At 38.0% G+C, this 24,845-nt stretch overlaps 1 protein-coding gene across 1 annotated transcript in view; it reads left to right on the top strand.

Annotated features, from left to right (window-relative positions):
* Positions 1–24,845, top strand: part of KLHL29 (kelch like family member 29) — a 1,611,012-nt gene that overhangs the window by 1,018,359 nt on the left and 567,808 nt on the right. The window contains exon 5 of the mRNA XM_053709637.1: positions 4,280–4,427. Within this exon, the coding sequence (XP_053565612.1) occupies positions 4,280–4,427 (148 nt within the window). The remainder of the gene's footprint in view (positions 1–4,279; positions 4,428–24,845) is intronic.

Genomic DNA, 24,845 nt, shown 5'->3' with positions numbered 1-24,845 from the left:
GTGACATATTCACCGTTCATCCAATATTTGTATGAGGTGTATGGCAAGAATCTGAATACGTCACCGCTGTAAAAAAATTTTTAAAAAAATGTTCCTTTAAAGTAATCCCGCAGTGGTGGGGGCGAGGAAGATAAACTAGGGAGCAATTTTACCCCCCCTCAGGAACGGTATTACAATGAAGAAATGGTGCCATTATACATTTTGCACAATCCCGATTTCATATGTATGTTTCAATCTTAATAAGTTTACCCTCACTTTAAGCATTATTTTATGGTCAAACTTTAAAATGGCTATGCAAATAAATATAAATCGGTTTATCTATCTATTGCACAAAACAGTGATTTTACACTCTGTTTGCCAGTGTCACACACATAATTTGATATTAAATCAATAGCCATAGCTACTTTATTTATATAATACTGATATTTTTATTTACTAAGATTTGCACACATCATCCTAACACAAGAGAATTATTTTCATGACTACTTTTATTGCAAATGTCAGTGACCTTTGATGACATTTGCCCTTGGAGAAACAGCCATTGCGTTCAGCCTTCATGGTTAGTTTAAATATGTCTGTCATCTTCACATTTCTCCCTGCGAGATGACTAGCCCATAACCCTCTTTTTATTCACTCTCTCTCTCTTTCTCTGGCTTGCATGCAATTCTCCCTAATTATTTCCCAAGTGAGTTTAACAATTGTGATGAATTACGAACACATTCAGTTAGCAGCAAATAAACAACATTCTGCTTTTTATTTGTGTTGAGGGAAAGTGTCAGGAGCAAAATTTGTATCATTATCTATCCAGCGCCGCTCATATTGTTTCATTTAATATAAATAAAAATGGCAAACAGGACAAGTAGGGAACAACAAAAATATATTTTATGCTATTGCCATAATTTCAAAACATTCATTTGATTAATTGTCAATTCTTGCAGTTTGCTGGATCTTCCCCCAGAGTATTGAAAAGGTTATTTATATAGATTCTTCTAGTACCTCCTTGACTTAAGTACATGCATTATTTTCTCATGAGGCCCTGAAAGTCTTATACTGCACAATAAGTTAACAATGGGGAATAGTGAATACATTAGTTTGTTTGTTTGTTTGCTACAACAGATTTCATATAGACACAGGCCTGAGCACTGAGAAAAATGTGTGTTTCGGACGAATCCTTTATCACAAAAAAAAATCTTCAACTTAAAGTAGTATATTGTGCTACTGCTACAAGCCATCAGCACAACAACAAGTTTTTTTTTTTTAATGGGGTCAGAAAAAGTGGAAATCAATCAACTGACAAGGACATTGCTAAACAATTAAGAAATAGTGTAAACCTCAACTTTTAAAGCCTTAGCCTTGGATACACATTGTCAAGTCATTTTACAAATTAGCTTCCCCTTATACATAAGATACAGACAAACAAATTATGGGTATGAAAAGGATGCAGCTTGTTTATTAACATGTTACTTAAATAACAATTATTTCACATTAACAAACTACCAGCAATACAAAAAACTTTATTGATAGTACTTGCCCTTTTCCACCAAATCATGCTCCCCCAGCACTTTAAGACATGCAAGATAATGAACTCGCTCCTGGTCCCTAGCAAGAAGTGCCCACTATCATCAAACACAGCAGAAGTTGCTAAAGCCCAGAGCAAGCACTCTGCTACAGCTGCAACAACTGCCCAATAGCGACATGGTCTTGGGAAGGTGGGAGGAGCTTCTCCTTGACGTCTTGCTTCAGATACACAAGATGGCTATGCTTTAGTTCTGGGGTTTATAGACACCCTTGCCCCCTCACTAACTTCTTTTGTTTCCTCCAAGTGGGATACATTAGCCCCTTCTTCCATGCCTGACACCCAGCCTTTCTTTTCCCACCTAAATAATAGAAACTTTTCCCATCTGCAGTTTTAACCACATGTGTTTGTGTAATCACTCATTAAATAGGCAACTTGTTTCTAAGGTTTCTGATTGAACACAGAATGTAGCGAAAGTGTGTTCATTTTAGCATTTGTGTGAAGATAAATGCACAAGTCTAGTTCCATATTCACTCAAGCAATGTAACCTCTTATTATGATATCTTCTATAATCCATGTGTACAACTCAATGCATTTTTGCTTATTTTCACAATACCTTTTTTCACAAGCACCATTGTACAGGCTAGCCCACAGTTTACGCCAGGGTTAGGTTCCAGAAGGAATGGTTGTAAATCGAAACCGTTGTAAATTGAAACCCAGTTTATAATGTAAGTCAATGGGAAGTGAGGGAGTTAGGTTCCAGGCTCCTCTCAAAATTGTCATAAGTAACACCTAATACATTATTTTTAAAGCTTTGAACTTTACATGCTAAACAGCATTATAAACCTAATACAATAATCACACAACACAGAATATATAATTAAACTGAGTTAAATGAACAAAAACATTTCCTAAACAGCATTATAAACCTAATAAAATAATCACACAACACGGACTTTACTTGCATTTTTCTGCAAACAGTTATTTCTATGCATTCCAATCTGGACGGATTTATAGACAGGAAGATCTTGTTCCTTTGAAATCTGCTCGATAGCTCAGGTCTGGTTAAACTGATTAATTTCAGCTTGCTTGGCTTGCATATCTTTGCTGCAACACAAGCAGACAGCTCCACCTACTGGCTTTTTTTAATCAATGCACTGCTTCTTAATGCTTTTCAATAGTCACATGACTGAAAAAAAGGTTGTTATTCTGAAACGGTGCAAATTGAACCGTTGTAAACCGAGGGCGACCTGTATTGATAGTGGACTGTAGCAATATCTCTTTCCTGTATCTCTGGTTGTTTTTTCTGTCAGTTGCACTATTTTTTCTTTCTTGTTCTTTAGTCTTTATTGCCCGATGTGTTTCTTAAAATAGGCACGTTCCTCTACAATCAGTCTTCCAAAAAACCCAGCAGATATATTAAAGGGATGTGAAAATGCAAAAATAAAGTAGTTTTATATGTTTTAGAGCATTTTATTTTGTATTATTGCAGTGTTGCTTGCATATACTGTAGCTGTGTTTTGACAGTCAATAAAGGGATATGAAACACAATTTTTTTCTTTCATGATTATGATAGACCATGTAAGGGGAAGGAAAATTAAACTAATTTTGAAATTTGTTAATAAAACAAATCTGCTACTCATTTGAAATTCAGACTTAGAGGCCGATTTAACAAGGGCCGGATGGCCCTTAATGTAACTGTTTATGCGCTGCTCCTTAACTCGTACGCCTCCTCTGAGGCGGCAAACATCAATCCGCCCGATCGCATACGATCCGGTTGATTGACACCCCCTTCTAGCGGCCGAATGGCCGCAAATCTGTAGGGGGCGGCATTGCACAAGCAGTTTACCAGAACTGCTTGTGCAATGATAAATGCTGACTGCGTATGCTGTCTGCATTTATCAATGTGCGGCAGACATGATCCTCGCACTTTGTTAAATCGGCCCCCAAGGGGACTTTCTTTTCGTTAAGTAATGTCTCTTTAATATACACAGGGAAACGTTAACTATAATTCAAAGTTTGTTTCACATTTTATTTATGTATTTATTTTTGAGAAATGTCTTTATAAAAACATGAAATTTATGCAACAGAAGCCATATTTGATTCCTTTTTGTGACCTTGGAAGGTTCAAGTCTTTACATGCTGCACAGTCTGCCTCAGTTAGTATATTTCATAATGTGTCAATTTCTTTGGGTTTTGATACCCACACTGACATTGACAATAACATATTGCAGTAGGTCTCCTCAGAGAGAACAATGAAACTTGCTATCTATGAGTTTGCCAGCCACACAATACCCTGTCAGACTCACAGCTAGATGCAAAATCGCCCAGAGCTATCAATAATCAGAAGCAAGTATCTTTTCCTTGGCTTGTTTGAAATCCGATAACTTGACTTCTATTGAAATTTTAGGACAAGAAAATAACTGAACAGAAAAAGTGAAAGCAGAGAAAAATACTTTTTTTTCACGTGTAAAATGATTTTAACACAAGGAAGCTATGCAAGGAATTTAGATGTTTTTCAAAATATTTCTCATTTTCAGGATGTCAATTGCAATAATCTTCTGGGTTTTTTTTTTTTTTTGGTTTATGGATAAAATAGCATTTCTGCTAAATACATCTTCACAAAATGAGAAAAACAGTTTTCTACCAGTTAACACATGCTTGAAATACCTTTATAGAAGGAATACTTATTTGTACAAAAATGCATTTATTATTAGATCTGCATAATAGCTAATATGTGTTTTTTTTTTCTGTGCTTTGCAGACCCCACTACTTTCCAAAACTGAGAAACAGGCACAGGGGCAGCTGCATGCAACCAGCGTAAGATGGGGACAAACTCCAATCAACCAGTCAACACCTTGGGATACAGAGGAGCCCCCATCTAAGCAGATGAGGAAAGTTGAAAACCCAGGTAACTCACAGATTATTTTACATAGTGAGCTAAAATGGTAAACATCTAGCTTCCAAACTGGGTTGTGACATCTGTATGCCCCCTTAAAGGGTTACTAAACGCACATTTTTTCTTTAATGATTCAGATAGAGCATGCAATTTTAAGCAACTTTCTAATTTACGCCTATTATCAATTTTTCTTCGTTCTCTTGCTATCTTTATTTAAAAAGCAGGAATGTGATGCATAGGAGCCGGACCATTTTGAGAACCTGGGTTATGCTTGCTTATTGGTGGGTAAATGTCAGCCTCCAATAAGCAAGCGCTATCCATGGTGCTGAACCTAAAAAGGGCTGGCTGCTAAGATCTACATTCATGATTTTCAAATAAAGATAGCAAGAGCATGAAGAAAATTTGATAATAGGAGTCAATTAGAAAGCTGCTTAAAATTGAATGCTCTATCTGAATCATTAAAGAAAAAATTTGGGTTCAGTGTCCCTTTAAGCATTTAAAGGGAGGGGAAGGTTAAACTTGAAATTTACATAAATGCATTTCAATTTGAAATAGAAGCATTTTTGCAATAGACTTCAATTTGCAAAAATGCTTCTAGTAAAAGTTATTAATGTTTTTTTTCTGTGGCATATGCACATATGCTGTGAGGGCCTGCGCACCAGGATTCAGGCTCAGAGAGCTGAAGATGGTGTGTATTGTTTCTGTGAAGACGTGTCATACAAGCTACCACTGACTCTTTAAGAAGGTGAGGTGTTTGAATACTGATGCACGGGCCCTAACAGGATATGTGCATATGCTACAGAAAAACGCTAATAACTTTTACTAGAAGCATTTTTGCCAATGAAAGTATATTGCAAAACTTCTTCTATTTTACATTGAAATGCACCCAAGAACATTTCAATTTTGACCTTTTTATCCCTTTAAAGGGACATAAGGTGCAAAAAGAAAATGCTCTTTGCTAAAGCGTGTTTATTGCACTGTTGTTTGCATATGACTATGTGATTAACCCCTGCAAATGGTTAAATATGGTTAAAGTCAGTTCCAGAGCAGCAATTTACAACTGGGAGCTATACAAACACATCTGAAGACAATGACACAGAGGCATATGTACAGGGAGTGCAGAATTATTAGGCAAATGAGTATTTTGACCACATCATCCTCTTTATGCATGTTGTCTTACTCCAAGCTGTATAGGCTCGAAAGCCTACTACCAATTAAGCATATTAGGTGATGTGCATCTCTGTAATGAGAAGGGGTGTGGTCTAATGACATCAACACCCTATATCAGGTGTGCATAATTATTAGGCAACTTCCTTTCCTTTGGCAAAATGGGTCAAAAGAAGGACTTGACAGGCTCAGAAAAGTCAAAAATAGTGAGATATCTTGCAGAGGGATGCAGCACTCTTAAAATTGCGAAGCTTCTGAAGCGTGATCATCGAACAATCAAGCGTTTCATTCAAAATAGTCAACAGGGTCGCAAGAAGCGTGTGGAAAAACCAAGGCGCAAAATAACTGCCCATGAACTGAGAAAAGTCAAGCATGCAGCTGCCAAGATGCCACTTGCCACCAGTTTGGCCATATTTCAGAGCTGCAACATCACTGGAGTGCCCAAAAGCACAAGGTGTGAAATACTCAGAGACATGGCCAAGGTAAGAAAGGCTGAAAGACGACCACCACTGAACAAGGCACACAAGCTGAAACGTCAAGACTGGGCCAAGAAATATCTCAAGACTGATTTTTCTAAGGTTTTATGGACTGATGAAATGAGAGTGAGTCTTGATGGGCCAGATGGATGGGCCCGTGGCTGGATTGGTAAAGGGCAGAGAGCTCCAGTCCGACTCAGACGCCAGCAAGGTGGAGGTGGAGTACTGGTTTGGGCTGGTATCATCAAAGATGAGCTTGTGGGGCCTTTTCGGGTTGAGGATGGAGTCAAGCTCAACTCCCAGTCCTACTGCCAGTTTCTGGAAGACACCTTCTTCAAGCAGTGGTAGAGGAAGAAGTCTGCATCCTTCAAGAAAAACATGATTTTCATGCAGGACAATGCTCCATCACACGCGTCCAAGTACTCCACAGCGTGGCTGGCAAGAAAGGGTATAAAAGAAGAAAATCTAATGACATGGCCTCCTTGTTCACCTGATCTGAACCCCATTGAGAACCTGTAGTCCATCATCAAATGTGAGATTTACAAGGAGGGAAAACAGTACACCTCTCTGAACAGTGTCTGGGAGGCTGTGGTTGCTGCTGCACGCAATGTTGATGGTGAACAGATCAAAACACTGACAGAATCCATGGATGGCAGGCTTTTGAGTGTCCTTGCAAAGAAAGGTGGCTATATTGGTCACTGATTTGTTTTTGTTTTGTTTTTGAATGTCAGAAATGTATATTTGTGAATGTTGAGATGTTATATTGGTTTCACTGGTAAAAATAAATAATTGAAATGGGTATATATTTGTTTTTTGTTAAGTTGCCTAATAATTATGCACAGTAATAGTCACCTGCACACACAGATATCCCCCTAAAATAGCTAAAACTAAAAACAAACTAAAAACTACTTCCAAAAATATTCAGCTTTGATATTAATGAGTTTTTTGGGTTCATTGAGAACATGGTTGTTGTTCAATAATAAAATTAATCCTCAAAAATACAACTTGCCTAATAATTCTGCACTCCCTGTATGTAGACACCAATCAGCAGCTAACACACAGAAGTGCAGATGTTCCTGAGACTACCTAGGTATGCTTTTCAACAATGGTAAAATAGATAATAGAATTGAATTGAAAAAGCCCTTAACAGTGTGTGCATATTTGAACAATGGAAGTTTAATTTTGGCTTCCATGTCCCTAAAGGGACACAATACTCAAAATATTTCTTGGATGCATATCAAAGAGCAGCAGTTAAGCATAATTAAAATATGTTTTGTATGACAAAAATGAGTTAAGAGAAATGAGGAAAAAACATAGGGCATTTAAATAGTTAAAAAAAATAGTATTGACTCAACATTCCAAATATATAAGGAATATAATAAAGCATGCAAAAAAACAACCAAATTAACTAGACAAAATTGATTCTAAGTTAAACCCTAAAAGGTTTTTCAAGTAAATAAATGGCAAAGAAAATCTAGGAAGGAAAATCTAGGTCCATTAAAATGTGTGAAGAGTAGCATGATTAACTGTTACAGGGAGAAGGCTGAGGTACTAAACCAGTTCTTTTCTTCTGTATACACAAGAGAGGAACCGATGGGAGATACTTTAAAACAAACTAGAATATACAAGCCCATACCAATAACTGGGTTATGTCTAGAGGATATCAGGAAAAAACTGGATAATATTAAGGTAAATAAAATTCTAGGTCCAGATAGAATAATACACCCAAGGGATTTACAGTAATTTAGCACTGTTATAGCCAAACCTCTACTCTTAATTTTTCAAGACTCATTATCCTTAGGCATAGTACCCCAGGACTGGCGTAAAGCTGATGTGGTGCCACTTTTTAAAAAGGGAAGCAGGGCTTGTCCAGGAAGCTATAGACCAGTTAGTCTGACATTGATAGTGGTCAAGATACTTTAAGGGATTATAAAAGATTATATTGATGGGTATATTTGTGTAAACAAGATTATGATTTCAAATCAGCATGGTTTTATGAGAAATAGATCATGTCTAATCTAATTAGATTCTATAAGGAAGTTAGTAAAAATATAAATAAAGTGTAATCAGTTGATGTGATTTACTTAGAGTTTGAAAAGGATTTGGATACAGTGCCACATGGGAGATTAATGTACAAAATTAAGCGACTTGAAATACCTGAAAAAATTAACTCATTTAATTTAAAGGACCATAAAAAAAAAGTACACTCTCTAAGTTGTTAGAGCAGTGTTTCTAAACCGTGGCCCTCAAGTACCATTAACAGGTCAGATTTTCATTATAACTACACTAAAGCACAGGTGAAATAATTAGATGATGTGTGAGAGCAGGTTAGTAACCATGGTTACTGATTAACTGATTATTTCACATGTGCTCTAGTTCAAAGCTAAAATGAAAACCTGGCTTTTTAGGGGTACTTGAGGACCACAGTTGAGAAACACTCACCTAGATTACGAGTTTTGCGTTAGAGGCTATGTGGTTCTAACGAGCAGTTTTGTCTCACCGCTCACCTGCAGCGCTGGTATTACGGGTTTATATAAATCCGTCGTTATTAGGCAAGAAGTGAGCGTTGAGCAAAATATTGCTCATTACCGCACTCCAATACCAGCACTGCTTAAGTCAGCGGTGAGCTGGTTGTACGTGCTCGTGCACGATTTCCCCATAGGAATCAACGGGGAGAGCCGGCTGAAAAAAAGTCTAACACCTGCAAAAAAGCAGCATAAAAAACTCAGTAACGCAGCCCCATTGATTCCAATGGGGAAACACATTTTAAGTTTACACCTAACATGAACCCCGAGTCTAAACATTACACTTATTAACCCCTAGTCTGCCGCCCCCGACATGGCCAACACCTACATTATATTTATTAACCCCTAATCTTCCGCTCCGGACACCGCCGCCACCTACATTATACTTATGAACACCTAATCTGCTGCCCCCAACATTGCTGACACCTACATTATATTTATTAACCCCTAATCTTCCAGCCCCAATGTCGCCGCAACCGACCTACACTTATTAACCCCTAATCTGCTGCCTCAACGTCGCCGCCACTATACTAAATGTATTAACTAATAGTTACATTGTATCTAGCTTAGGGTTTATTTTTATTTTACAGACAAGTTTGTATTTATTTTAACTAGGTAGAATAGTTACTAAATAGTTATTAACTATTTATTAACTACCTAGCTAAAATAAATACAAATTGACCTGTAAAATAAAACCTAACCTAAGTTACACTAACACCTAACACTACACTATAATTAAATAAATTAACTAAATTAACAACAATTAAATAAATTAAATTAAATTAGCTGAAGTACAAAAAAACCTCACTAAATTACAGAAAATAATAAACAAATACAGATTTTTAAAATAATTACACCTAATCTAATAGCCCTATCAAAATAAAAAAAGCCCCCCCCAAAATAAAAAAAACCATAGCCTAAACTAAACTATCAATAGCCCTTAAAAGGGCCTTTTGCGGGGCATTGCCCCAAAGAAATCAGCTCTTTTACCTGTAAAAAAAAATACAAACAACCCCCCCAACAGTAAAACCCACCACCCACACAACCAACCCCCCAAATAAAATACTAACCAAAAAAACCTAAGCTCCCCATTGCCCTGAAAAGGGCATTTGGATGGGCATTGCCCTTAAAAGGGCAGTTAGCTCTGTTGCGGCCCAAACTCCTAATCTAAAAATAAAACCCACTCAATACACCCATAAAAAAACCTAACACTAACCCCCTGAAGATCGACTTACAGTTCTGTAGACCGGACATCCATCCTCAAGGAAGTGGCAGACGTCTTCATCCAACCGGGCCGAAGTCCTCAACGAAGCCGGGAGAAGTCTTCATCCAAGCCGGGCAAAGTGGTCCTCCAGACGGGCAGATGTCTTTATCCAGACGCCATCTTCTATCTTCATCCATCCGACGCGGAGCGGCTCCATCTTCAAGACATCTGACGCGGAGCATCCTCTTCATCCGGAGTCTTCTTACAGAATGAAGGTTCCTTTAAGTGACGTCATCCAAGATGGCGTCCCTTAGATTCCGATTGGCTGATAGAATTCTATCAGCCAATCGGAATTAAGGTAAAAAAAATCCTATTGGCTGATGCAATCAGCCAATAGGATTGAAGTTCAATCCTATTGGTTGATGCAATCAGTCAATAGGATTGAGCTTGCATTCTATTGGCTGATTGTAACAGCCAATAGAATGCAAGCTCAATCCTATTGACTAATTGCATCAGCCAATAGGATTTTTTCTACCTTAATTACGATTGGCTGATAGAATTCTATCAGTTAGTGTTAGGTTTTTTAAGGGTGTATTGGGTGGGTTTTATTCTTAGGTTAGGGACTTTGGGCCGCAAAAGAGCTAACTGCCCTTTTAAGGGCAATGCCCATCCAAATGCCCTTTTCAGGGCAATGGGGAGCTTAGGTTTTTTTAGTTAGTATTTTATTTGGTGGGTTGGTTGTGTGGGTGGTGGGTTTTACTGTTGGGGGGTTGTTTGTATTTTTTTTACAGGTAAAAGAGCTAATTTCTTTGGGGCAATGCCACGCAAAAGGCCCTTTTAAGGGCTATTGATAGTTTAGTTTAGGCTAGGGTTTTTTTATTTTGGGTGGGCTTTTTTTTATTTTGATAGGGCTATTAGATTAGGTGTAATTAGTTTAAAAATCTTGTAATTTGTTTATTATTTTCTGTAATTTAGTGTTTGGTTTTTTTGTGCTAATTTAATTTATTTAATTATTGTTAATTTAGTTAATTTATTTAATTACAGTGTAGTGTTAGATGTTATTGTAACTTCGGTTTTATTTTACAGGTCAATTTGTAATTATTTTAGCTAGGTAGTTATTAAATAGTTAATAACTATTTAGTAACTATTCTACCTAGTTAAAATAAATACAAACTTGCCTGTAAAATAAAAATAAACCCTAAGCTAGCTACAATGTAACTATTAGTTATATTGTAGCTATCTTAGGGTTTATTTTACAGGTAAGTATTTAGTTTTAAATAGGAATTATTTAGTAATTAATAGTAGGTTTTATTTAGATTTATTTTAATTATATTTAAGTTAGGGGGTGTTGGGGTTAGACTTAGGTTTAGGGGTTAATACATTTAGTATAGTGGCGGCGACGTTGGGGCGGGAGATTAGGGGTTAATAAGTGTAGGTAGGTGGCGGCGATGTTAGGGACGGCAGATTAGAGGTTAATAATATTTATCTAATGTTTGCGAGGCGGGAGTGTGGCGGTATAGGGGTTAATATGTTTATTATAGTGGCGGCGACGTTGGGGGCGGCAGATTAGGGGTTAATAAATATAATGTAGGTGTCGGCAATGTTGGGGGCAGCAGATTAGGGGTTCATAAATATAATGTAGGTGGCGGCGGTGTCCGGAGCAGCAGATTAGGGGTTAAAATGTTTATTTTAGTGTTTGTGATGCAGGAAGACCTCGGTTTAGGGGTTAATAGGTAGTTTATTGGTTTTAGTGTACTTTTTAGCACTTTAGTTATGAGTTTTATATTACGGCGTTGTACCATAAAACTCTTAACTACTGACTTTAAAATGCGTTAGGACTCTTGACGGGGTAGGGTGTACCGCTCACTTTTTGGCCTCCCAGGATACACTCGTAATACCGGCGCTATGGAAGTCCCATAGAAAAAAGACTTTACGAAGTTTACGTAAGTCATTTTGCGGTAAGGCCAAAGAAGTGGGCGGTGACCCTAAACCTTCAAGACTCGTAATACCAGCGGGCATAAAAAAGCAGCGTTAGGACCTCTTAACGCTGCTTTTTAAGCCTAACGCACAACTCGGAATCTAGCCGACTGTGTTTTTGCATGTAATTTTAAGATTAGCAACTCGTAAAAAGGTTAAACACAAAGTAGAAGTACTGCTCGCACTGCTCTTCCCAAGCAGAGACTGACGCTAATTAAATCAGCTGTACTAGTTGCTTATAAGTCATGCAACTAGCTCTGCTAATTTGATTAGCAGTGTTTCTGCTTAGGACCTGCAGTGCTCTGGGGTTCCCAAGCAGTATGTTTACAGTGTGTTTAAGCCCTTTGTCGGGGTTAAACACATAGTAATGCAGAGTCGATAGTCTTTAAATGGCATGCTCCAATGAATTAGAGCATGTATTTTTTTTACTATTTTGACCCTTTAAAGCATAACAGTTGTGTTAATTTGGTTACTGGTGAGCATACTATTTTTCTACAGCATTTTGTTCTCTTTTGAAGCCATAGTTTAAGTGAGGTTATGAAAATGTATGTTATGGAAAATTGCAAATTTGAAGGTAACACATTGTTTCACGCCAGTAGCAATATGATAGACAGTGTACCGTGTAGTTTCTAGTTATCTGTCACTGGACATGGTAATATAAATTAAATGTCAGTTTCTAAATAAACATTATTTTCATTCTAAGTCAACAAATAAAAATACATATTCTTTCACAGCATTATCCTTCATAACACTGTCACTAGGAGGTTAAGAATATAAACGGGTTGTGGTCAGAGACATGCTTGAAAAATGTTGTTCCTTAGATTTAAATGATGGTGACTTTACAAACTTGGTACAACTATGGGCGAGATTACATATATGGCGTTGGCTTCAATAAAACTGCTGAAACCCACGCCACCCATAAGTTCACCTCGCACATCGTGTGAATCACATTTACAGTGGCGACAGATCACATACTGCTGTAAGTCGGATAAACTGGTGATATTCAGAAATGTGCAGAACAGTAACTTACGGCAGTTTATGATCTGCCGGCGCCTATGAATAAAACCAAAAAAGTTTAAACCGTCTCCTAAAAATAAACCTGACAAGTCAAAACCCCTAATTCGCCATCCCCCCACATTGCAACTAATAATAAAAGTGATTAAACCCTAAAGTGCCATCCCCCACAACGCAATATACCCCAAAAAATATATTACCCCTAATCTGTCAACCCCCACATCGCAAAGTACCTAATAAATGTATTAACCCCTAATCCGCCATCCCCCCACAGCGCAAACTACCTAATAAATGTATTAACCCCTAATATGCCACCCCCCATGGCAAAGTACCTAATTACCCTATTAACCCCTAATCTGCCACCCCCCCCCCCACAATGCAATCTACCTAAAATGTAGAGAACACAACTCCATAAACAATTGCACAAAGTATGCAATGGAAGGTACAGCACAATATTTATTAAAATGCTAATGATGATGTGAAAGGCACAGTTTGGAAACTTTGCACCAAGAGGCATGCAAAAATGTAAACAGAAACTAAGTGGAAGATCTGACAGTCTGCCTTATAAATGTACTGACTGCACAGAGGAAAACTAGGTGCCACTTAGCCATGCCCATCTCGTCCCTTGGCCCTGACCCGCCATTCTTTCCCAAACATGTACCTCTGGATTAAAATGTCTCTACCTATGGGTCTTCATGACTCAGCCCTCAGTAACCCAGTCTCAGATACTTTCAAAGAAAAGTTTAATTTGCCTTACCAAGATAGCAGTGGAGCACAGTAGCCATGCAGATGTGGCCAAAACTATTGGCATCCTTAACCTTTATTAGAATCACGCACAATATGCCCTGAACTAAGTAAAAATTGACAAGCATATTTAGTATCCACCATTCTTTATTTCAAATGTAATAGAACAGAAACTTCACTTTTCATTTATGTCTTTACATATTACTTTATACAGTAAAATAAATTATAATGGCACACACAAAAATATTGGTACTTTTAACCTAATATTTTGTAGCTTTGTAGACAATAACTGCAATCAAGTGCTTTTTGTAGCTCTGAATATGGTTTAATTTGTCAACTGGGATTTTTGCCCACTTTTCTTGAGCAAACTGATCTAGTTCTCTCAGGTTTGAAGGGTGCCTTTCTCCAACTGTGAGTTTCAGCTTTTTCCACAGATGTTCGATGGGATTCAGATCTGGACTCATAGAAGTCCATTTCAGAATGGTTCAATGTTTTCTTCTCATCCATTCTTGGGTATGTTTCAGGTCATTGTCCTGCTGGAGGACCCATGACCTCCTCCAACTGAGACTGAGCTTTCTGACACTGGGCAGTACATTTCACCTTTATAGTCTTCTGATTTCATCATGCCTTGCAAAAGTTCAATACTTATGGCCACATCTGTGTGAGTATATATATATATATATATATATATATATATATATATATATATACACAACAGACCCTGAACTTGCCTCAAGTTTTTATTTTGTAGATTCACTTACCCCCCCCCCCCTAATTGTCTTCAGTAGTGCTCCATTTTGGATTTTGTATATAAAATATACAATATATTTATAAGCCTGCAATTAATGAATGGATTGCAAAAGATCTTTCTTTAAAAAAAAAAAAAAAGTAAAGTGTGTGTAAAATTATATAAAAAATTGTTAGCCAAATATATATATATATATATATATATATATATATATATATATATATATATATATATATATATATATATATTATATTTGGAGGTATACAACAGAATGACAAAACAAATTGTTTCACGTAAAATGTATATAAAAAAGGAAACTTGTGAAAACAGGTCTGATTTGAATCCTTTCTTGAACATATGCTACAGGGAATGTGGTGTCAGATTTGTACTAGTACAGAATACATTCATTGCAATATACAGTATCCTATTATTATGAGGGAATTTTGCATGTAAACACAGTTGCATAATCTCTGTGCTCAGCAACCACCATTTCTACATAGATCAAAAATTGTGGAATGCAGCAGCCATTTGCTGAAACAATTGTTTGGTTCATTTAGCATCTCAGCCCTTTATTTAGTTTATGTGAGTTTCTGGGAATATCTTGTGGTTACCAATATTTATATCCGCTGTCTATCATCACAGACACAATTCAATTGCCCAGTGAGCTTTCCGATTTCCTATTGGCTGAAGTTGGGAACCTTCTGTTAATTCGTGCAACAGTCTATAAATATGCTGAATGTTTTCTGTATAAGTAAAACAGATTTTCCTCTATACTTTCTTACAAAAATGCCAGAATTTTTATTTTATTGTTTTTTTTCTGCCTCCGGTATATTGTACACATGCACGTTTATTTCAGTGTGTCCTGTATGCTTTTTTTTATGCTTTTTTTATACCTCAATAATTCCACTACAGTGCATATACTTTTTCTTTATATTCAGATATATCTGAAATGATCCCAGATTTAAGACATTCTTTGCCAGGAGTCTAATTATATAAAGCTATTTGTAGGAAGTGTTAAGACTTCTGTGTACTGTACAACGTGGTGATATCTTAGAAGCTGAAGGGATAGCTAGAGTTGCAATATGGGCATAAAATAAAAACCATCAAAATGTGTAAATAGGTTTTTGTCCAATCTGTATTTTAACAGCTGCTTGCTTTTCTGTAACATGTTAGACATATTTATAGCTCCTATTACCATCTGCAATAGTGACAAAGTAAGGTTTGTGACACTGCTTTAGGAAATGTGAAGATACCATGGTACTATTATACTTTAGTTTATGCAATATTTAGAAAGCGTACACAGATGTTTTTGCAAGCATTTGTCATCTTTTATTATGTTTCATAAAAGGCTTTGGTCTTCTAACAAAGGAGTATATTCCAAGCTTTTTTTGCATCAAGCATCTCAATAAACTTTTTTTTCAAAATGAGTGTACCCTCGATCCGTCATCTACATTACATAGGCCTGAATTTAAGGGACATTCCAATGCTTTTCAAAAATGTTATATAAATGTTTCTTTGCACAACATTAAAGTGAAAGTAAATCCTAGCGTTTTACAAACGCTAGGATTTACTATTGAAACAAATAAAGGGCACTTTCATTCATGAAGTATAAGATACTTCATGTAGAAAGCTCCTTTATTTGATTCAATTGATCGCTGCTCTTAGCAAATACAGCAGCGCATGACTAAAACAATTTTTTGGCTAAGAGTTGATGTTTTCACTTCTTAGCCAATAGCCATGCGGTAAATCCGGCTCCCATGGGCGCCAAGCCAGATTTACCACACGGCTATTGGCTAAGAGATGAAAATATCACCTCTAAGCCAATTTTTTTTTAGCCGTGAGCTGCTGTAGGAGCTAAGAGCGGCGATTAATTGAATCAAATAAAGGAGCTTTCTACATAAAAGGGACACTGAACCAAATTTTTTTCTTTTGTGATTCAGATAGAGCTTGCAATTTTAAGCAACGTTCTAATTTACTCCAATTATCAATTTTTCTTTGTTCTCTTGCTATCTTTATTTGAAAAAGAAGGCATCTAAGCTTTTTTTTTCTTCAGAACTGTGGACAGCACTTTTTTTTATTGGTGGATGAATTTATCCACCAATCAGCAAGGACAACCCAGGTTGTTCACCAAAAATGGTCCGTCATCTAAACTTGCATTCTTCCATTTCAAATAAAGATACCAAGAGAATAAAGAAAATTTGATAATAGGAGTAAATTAGAAAGTTGCTTAAAATTTCATGCTCTATCTGAATCACGAAAGAAAAAATGTGGGTTCAGTGTCCCTTGAAGTGTCTTATACTTCGTGAATGAAAGTGCCCTTTATTTGTTTCAATAGTAAATCCTAGCGTTTGTAAAACACTAGGATTTACTTTCACTTTACGCCCCTTTGGCAAAATACATGTAGCAAAGAGGCATGAAACCCCAAAAAAATGTATTTTATGATTCCGATAGAGCCTGTTTCTCCAACATTGGTGTGTCCGGTCCACGGCGTCATTCATTACTTGTGGGATATTCTCCTCCCCTACAGGGAAAGGCAAGGAGAGCACACAGCAAGAGCTGTCCATATAGCTCCCCCTCTGGCTCCGCCCCCCAGTCATTCTCCTTGCCGCACTGAACAAGTAGCATCTCCACGGGGATGGTGAGGAGTTTGTGGTGTTAGTTATAGTTTTTTATTTCTTCTATCAAGAGTTTCTTATTTTAAAATAGTGCTGGTATGTACTATTTACTCTGAAACAGAAAGAGATGAAGAGTTCTGTTTAAAAGAGGAGAATGATTTTAGCAGCAGTAACTAAAATCGATTGCTGTTCCCACACAGGACTGTTGAGATGAGAGAACTTCAGTTGGGGGGAACAGTTTGCAGACTTTTCTGCTCAAGGTATGACTAGCCATTTTCTAACAAGACTGTGTAATGCTGGAAGGCTGTCATTTTTCCCTCATGGGGATCGGTAAGCCATTTTCTTAGACTTAGAATAAAGGGCTTTTTATGGGCTATTAACTGGTGGACACCCTTAAGGGCTAAATCGATTGTTTATTTAAGTTTTTATTTAAAGTTTGAAGTGGATTTAACATCTAAACAAATTTCTCAAAGTTCCATCGTTCAAAATGGAAACCATTCGAACAATTTTACCTACAATCCAGGAGGGTCAATATATGACTACCGTGGATTTAAAGGATGCGTATCTACATATTCTTATCCACAATGATCATCATCAGTTCCTAAGGTTCGCCTTTCTGGACAAACATTATCAGTTTGTGGCTCTCCCATTCGGACTAGCCACTGCTCCCAGAATTTTCACAAAGGTGCTCGGGTCACCTTCTAGCGGTTCTAAGACCAAGGGGCATTGCAGTGGCACCTTATCTGGACGACATTCTAATTCAAGCGTCGTCTCTTTCCAAGGCAAAGGCTCATACAGACATTGTTCTAGCCTTTCTCAGATCTCACGGGTGGAAGGTGAACTTAGAAAAGAGTTCCCTGTCTCCGTCGACAAGAGTTCCCTTTTTGGGAACAATAATAGATTCTTTTGAAATGAAGATCTTCCTGACAGAAGTCAGAAAGTCAAAGCTTCTAAACGCTTGTCAAGTTCTCTCTATTCTGCAGCCTTCCATAGCTCAGTGCATGGAAGTAGTAGGGTTGATGGTTGCAGCAATGGACATAGTTCCTTTTGCTCGAATTCATCTAAGACCATTACAACTGTGCATGCTCCAGTAGACAGGATCACCTGTCTCAGGGAATGAGTTTCTGCAGACCAAAGTGGGTCATTGTCACGACCGACGCCAGTCTATCAGGCTGGGGCGCGGTCTGGGATTCCCTGAAAACTCAGGGTTTATGGTCTCGGGAAGAGTCTCTTCTCCCGATCAACATCCTGGAACTGAGAACGATATTCAATGCGCACCCTATAGTTTCTCCTTTTTCTCCTAACCGTCGGTCGAATGACTGGGGGGCGGAGCCAGAGGGGGAGCTATATGGACAGCTCTTGCTGTGTGCTCTCCTTGCCTTTCCCTGTAGGGGAGGAGAATATCCCACAAGTAATGGATGACGCCGTGGACCGGACACACCGTTGGAGAAAGTAATTTATCAGGTAAGCATAAATTCTGTTTTTAACAGCTTTCTAATTTACTTCATTTTCTTGGTATTTTTTTTTTGAAGCACAGCAATGCACTAATGGGAGATAGATGAACACATTGGTAACCCAATGAAAAGAGGCATATATGTGCAGCCACTAATCAGCAGCTACCTAGGTATAATTTTCAACAAAGAATACCAAGAGAAGAAAGATAATTAGAAGTACATTGGAAAGTTGTTTAAAACTATATGCTGTATCTGAATCATGAGATAATACTTTTGGGTTGCATGTCCCTTTAAATCAAATTAACTATTTTCATAATAATTTATAGAATATCATTAGATGAGGATTTGAATCAGCCACACCATTTCTTGCCTTTCCACTGTCCAGTCAATCCTGCATGGCATACATGAATATGAACCTGAATTTGCATTTTAAGGAGAACTTGCTTGCAAGAGCACTGCTCATGTGCAGTCACACAGTGATTTTGTACCAATATTTTGGCCTTTTTAGTTGCAATAATGGAATTGACCAAACACAGATTTCTTGAAACAATACTTCGCCAAATACAATACGAAGTGCTGAAAGCCAACAAAACTAAAGGCAATAGCAAAATAAATGAAAACGTTCAGAGTTACCTATAAACTGTGAGCTTGATGGTCAGTCTCTTATTATATACCCCTAGAATATAAACCCCTTGGGCAAAATCTCCCATTATATACTTCTAAAGTAAGTAATTCTAAGTCTCTTACAAATAAAACCACTGTCAATCTTGCATACAGAGCGAGTGCAGGAAGGTATAATACAAAAATATTAGTCAGGTAATTACAAGTGCGTGATGAGGCTGAACGCTCAGTGGACTAATGACACAGGCCTAGATTTAGAGTTGGGCGGTAGCCGCCAAAACCAGCGTTAGAGGCTCATAACGCTGGTTTTTACCGCCCTCTGGTATTTGGAGTCAGTCAGGAAAGGGTCTAACACCCATAAACTACCTATGTACCCCTAAACCGAGGTCCCCCCACATCGCCGCCACTATATTTAAATTTTTTAACCCCTAATCTTCTGCTCCGTACACAGCCGCCAACTCCGTTATCCCTATGTACCCCTAATCTGCTGCCCCTAACACCGCCGACCCCTATATTATATTTATTAACCCCTAATCTGCCGCCACCACTATCGCTGACCCCTGCATATTATTATTAACCCCTAATCTGCCGCTCCGTACACCACCGCCACCTACATTATAGCTATGTACCCCTAATCTGCTGCCCCTAACACCGCCGACCCCTATATTATATTTATTAACCCCTAATCTGCCCCCTCAACGTCGCCTCCACCTGCCTACACTTATTAACCCCTAATCTGCCGAGCGGACCGCACCGCTACTATAATAAAGTTATTAACCCCTAATCCGCCTCACTCCCGCCTCAATAACCCTATAATAAATAGTATTAACCCCTAATCTGCCCTCCCTAACATCGCCGACACCTAACTTCAAGTATTAACCCCTAATCTCGCCGCTACTGTAATAAATGTATTAACTCCTAAAGCTAAGTCTAACCCTAACACTAACATCCCCCTAAATTAAATATAATTTAAATCTAACAAAATAAATTAACTCTTAGTAAATAAATTATTCCTATTTAAAGCTAAATACTTACCTGTAAAATAAACCCTAATATAGCTACAATATAAATTATAATTATATTATAGCTATTTTAGGATTTATATTTATTTTACAGGTAACTTTGTATTTATTTTAACCAGGTACAATAGCTATTAAATCGTTAAGAACTATTTAATAGCTAAAATAGTTAAAATAATTACAAATTTACCTGTAAAATAAATCCTAACCTAAGTTACAATTAAACCTAACACTACACTATCAATAAATAAATTAAATAAAATTCCTACAATTACCTACAATTAAACCTAACACTACACTATCAATAAATGAATTAAATACAATGCCTACAAATAACTACAATTAAATAAACTAACTAAAGTACAAAAAATAAACTCTAAGCCCCCTAATAAAATAACAAAGCCCCCCAAAATAAAAAAATGCCCTACCCTATTCTAAATTAAAAAAGTTCAAAGCTCTTTTACCTTACCAGCCCTGAACAGGGCCCTTTGCGGGCATGCCCAAAGAAATTCAGCTCTTTTACCTGTAAAAAAACACATACAATACCCCCCCCCCAACATTACAACCCACCACCCACATACCCCTAATCTAACCCAAACCCCCCTTAAATAAACCTAACACTAAGCCCCTGAAGATCTTCCTACCTTATCTTCACCTCACCGGGTATCACCGATCGGTCCTGGCTCCAAAATCTTCATCCAACCCAAGCGGGGGCTGGCGATCCATAATCCTGCGGCTGAAGAGGTCCAGAAGAGGCTCCAAAGTCTTCATCCTATCCGGGAAGAAGAGGCGATCCAGACCGGCAACCATCTTGATCCAAGCGGCATCTTCTATCTTCATCCGATGAGGAACGGCTCCATCGTGAAGACCTCCAGCGCGGACCAATCTTCTTCCGACGACGTCCAACTGAAGAATGATGGTTCCTTTAAGGGACGTCATCCAAGATGGCATCCCTCGAATTCCGATTGGCTGATAGGATTCCGATCAGCCAATAGAATGCGAGCTCAATCTGATTGGCTGATCGGATCGGCCAATCGGATTGAACTTGATTCTGATTGGCTGATTCCATCAGCCAATCAGAATTTTCCTACCTTAATTCCGATTGGCTGATAGAATCCTATCAGCCAATCAGAATTCGAGGGACGCCATCTTGGATGACGTCCCTTAAAGGAACCGTCATTCTTCAGTTGGACGTCGTCGGAAGAAGATTGGTCCGCGCTGGAGGTCTTCACCATGGAGCCGTTCCTCATCGGATGAAGATAGAAGATGCCGCTTGGATCAAGATGGTTGCCGGTCTGGATCGCCTCTTCTTCCCGGATAGGATGAAGACTTTGGAGCCTCTTCTGGACCTCTTCAGCCGCAGGATTATGGATCACCAGCCCCCGCTTGGGTTGGATGAAGATTTTGGAGCCAGGACCGATCGGTGTGATACCCGGTGAAGTGAAGATAAGGTAGGAAGATCTTCAGGGGCTTAGTGTTAGGTTTATGTAAGGGGGGTTTGGGTTAGGGGTATTTGGTGGTGGGTTGTAATGTTGGGGGGGGGTATTGTATGTGTTTTTTTTACAGGCAAAAGAGCTGAATTCTTTGGGGCATGCCCCGCAAAGGGCCCTGTTCAGGGCTGGTAAGGTAAAAGAGCTTTGAACTTTTTTAATTTAGAATAGGGTAGGGCATTTTTTTATTTTGGGGGGCTTTGTTATTTTATTAGGGGGCTTAGAGTAGGTGTAATTAGTTTAAAATTGTTGTAATATTTTTCTAATGTTTGTAAATATTTTTTTATTTTTTGTAACTTAGTTCTTTTTTATTTTTTGTACTTTAGTTAGTTTATTTAATTGTAGTTATTTGTAGGTATTGTATTTAATTCATTTATTGATAGTGTAGTGTTAGGTTTAATTGTAGGTAATTGTAGGTATTTTATTTAATTAATTTATTGATCGTGTAGTGTTAGGTTTAATTGTAACTTAGGTTAGGATTTATTTTACAGGTAAATTTGTAATTATTTTAACTATTTTAGCTATTAAATAGTTCTTAACTATTTAATAGCTATTGTACCTGGTTAAAATAAATACAAATTTACCTGTAAAATAAATATAAATCCTAAAATAGCTATAATATAATTATAATTTATATTGTAGCTATATTAGGGTTTATTTTACAGGTAAGTATTTAGCTTTAAATAGGAATAATTTATTTAATAAGAGTTAATTTATTTAGTTAGATCTAAATTATATTTAACTTAGGGGGGTGTTAGGGTTAGACTTAGCTTTAGGGGTTAATACATTTATTAGAATAGCGGTGAGCTCCAGTCGGCAGATTAGGGGTTAATGTTTGAAGTTAGGTGTCGGCGATGTTAGGGAGGGCAGATTAGGGGTTAATACTATTTATTATAGGGTTATTGAGGCGGGAGTGAGGCGGATTGGGGGTTAATAACTTTATTATAATAGCGGTGCGGTCCGCTCAGCAGATTAGGGGTTAATAAGTGTAGGCAGGTGGAGGCGACGTTGTGGGGGGCAGATTAGGGGTTAATAAATATAATATAGGGGTCGGCGGTATTAGGGGCAGCAGATTAGGGGTACATAGGGATAATGTAGGTAGCGGCGGTTTACGGAGCGGCAGATTAGGGGTTAAAAATAATATGCAGGGGTCAGCGATAGCGGGGTCGGCAGATTAGGGGTTAATAAGTGTAAGGTTAGGGGTGTTTAGACTCGGGGTACATGTTAGAGTGTTAGGTGCAGACGTAGGAAGTGTTTCCCCATAGCAAACAATGGGCTGCGTTAGGAGCTGAACGCAGCTTTTTTGCAGGTGTTAGGTTTTTTTTCAGCTCAAACAGCCCCATTGTTTTCTATGGGGGAATCGTGCACGAGCACGTTTTTGAAGCTGGCCGCGTCCGTAAGCACCGCTGGTATCGAGAGTTGAAGTTGCGGTAAATATGCTATACGCTCCTTTTTTGGAGCCTAACACAGCCATTCTGTGAACTCTAAATACCAGCGGTATTTAAAAGGTGCGGCCAGAAAAAAGCCAGTGTAGCTAACGCACCCCTTTGGCCGCAGAACTCTAAATCTAGGCGACAGTTTCTTGATATGAGTCAGTGCCGACTGTGCTTACCAACCTGCCCATGGTTTTCCCCTATGGCTGCTAAATCCGTGCCTCACGGCTAGCACTAGTTAACTCACCTGCCCTCCCAACAGAGACTTAAAAAGTGCTGCCCCCCCCCCCATCTGCTTCCCTTGGCATGTGCCTTGATTTCCTGACCAAAATACGCCCTGCACACAGGGCAGTCATCAGCAATGATGAAGCCATATTATGTCTCCCATTCCCCCTGGCTACTTATTTGTTGCTTCTATGTTGGCCTTGCTTATATGTCACTTACTTCTTATCCAATCCAACTATAGGGAATTCAGGTGATCTACAATTAAAACAGATATATGTTGTGTATCCTAATGTATTCAATACACATTTGTAGAGATTGGAATAACTTGAGTAAGCTTATGTCTATGAATATACCCCAAACATGACAATAATTATGAAAGACAGAGACATAACATAGATATATATAGATAGATAAATAGATAGATAGATAAACTCGCTGAATACGGAGAGCAATACTCTCTCCATATTCAGCATTGCACCAGCAGCTCACAAGAGCTGCTGGTGCAACGCCACCCCCTGCAGACTCGCGGCCAATGGGCCGCCAGCAGGGAGGTGTCAATCAACCCGATCGTACTCGATCGGGTTGAATTCTGGCGATGTCTGTCCGCCTGCTCAGAGCAGGCGGACAGGGTTATGGGCAGCGGTCTTTGTGACCGCTGCTTCATAATTGCTGTTTCTGGCGAGCCTGCAGGCTCGCCATAAACACGGGGCGTCAAGCTCCATTTGGAGCTTGATAGATAGGCCCCATAGACAGCTAAGTTGATTTCCATGGATTCAAGCTGGGAAATCTTCAATATCTTGAATTTTATGAGAAGATGTTGGCTGAATTTAAAAATCAATGCCTTAGTGTTCTGGTAGCAAGCTGTTAAACATATTTACATATTTAACCCCTAAGTGACCAGACAATTTTTCAATTTTCTTACCCTTAAGAACCATTTTTACATTTCTGCGGTGTTTGTGTTTAGCTGTAATTTTCCTCTTACTCATTTACTGTACCCCCACATATTATATATCGTTTTTCTCGCCATTAAATGGACTTTCTAAAGATACCGTTATTTTCATCATATCATATCACTTACTTTAAAAACAATTATAAAATAGGATGCTTTTTAAAAAACAAACAAAAAAAAAACACTTTTTCTAATTTTGACCTCCAAAATCTACAACCACCAAAAAACACCCATGCTAAATAGTTTCTAAATTTTGAGTTTGGAAATACCCAATGTTTACATGTTCTTTTGCTTTTTTTTATAGGGCAATAAGTATAAGTAGCACTTTGCTATTTCCAAACCATTTTTTTTTCTTCAAAATTAGCGATAGTTACATTGTAACACTGATATCCATCCCTTGACATGTATATATATATTTTAGTAGACAGCCCAAAGTATTGATCTAGGCCCATTTATATTTAATTCCACCATTTCACCGCCAAATGCGATCAAATAAAAAAAAATCGTTCACTTTTTCACAAACTTTTTCTCACTGAAATTATTTACAAACAGCTTGTGCAAATATGGCACAAATGGTTGTAAATGCTTCTATGGGATCCCCTTTGTTCAGAAATAGCAGACATATATGGCTTTGTCATTGCTTTTTGGTTATTAGAAAGCCGCTAAATGCCGCTGCTTACCACACTTGTATTATGCCCAGCAGTGAAGGTGTATTATGCTCAGCAGTGAAGGGGTCAATTTGGTAGCTTGTATGGTTAATGTTAGCTTT

The sequence above is a fragment of the Bombina bombina genome, chromosome 4, assembly GCF_027579735.1.
Source record: "Bombina bombina isolate aBomBom1 chromosome 4, aBomBom1.pri, whole genome shotgun sequence".
In the NCBI taxonomy this organism is placed as follows: domain Eukaryota; kingdom Metazoa; phylum Chordata; class Amphibia; order Anura; family Bombinatoridae; genus Bombina; species Bombina bombina.
The sequence above is the reverse complement of the archived record's forward strand: the minus strand, read 5'-3'. Positions and strand labels throughout refer to the sequence as shown.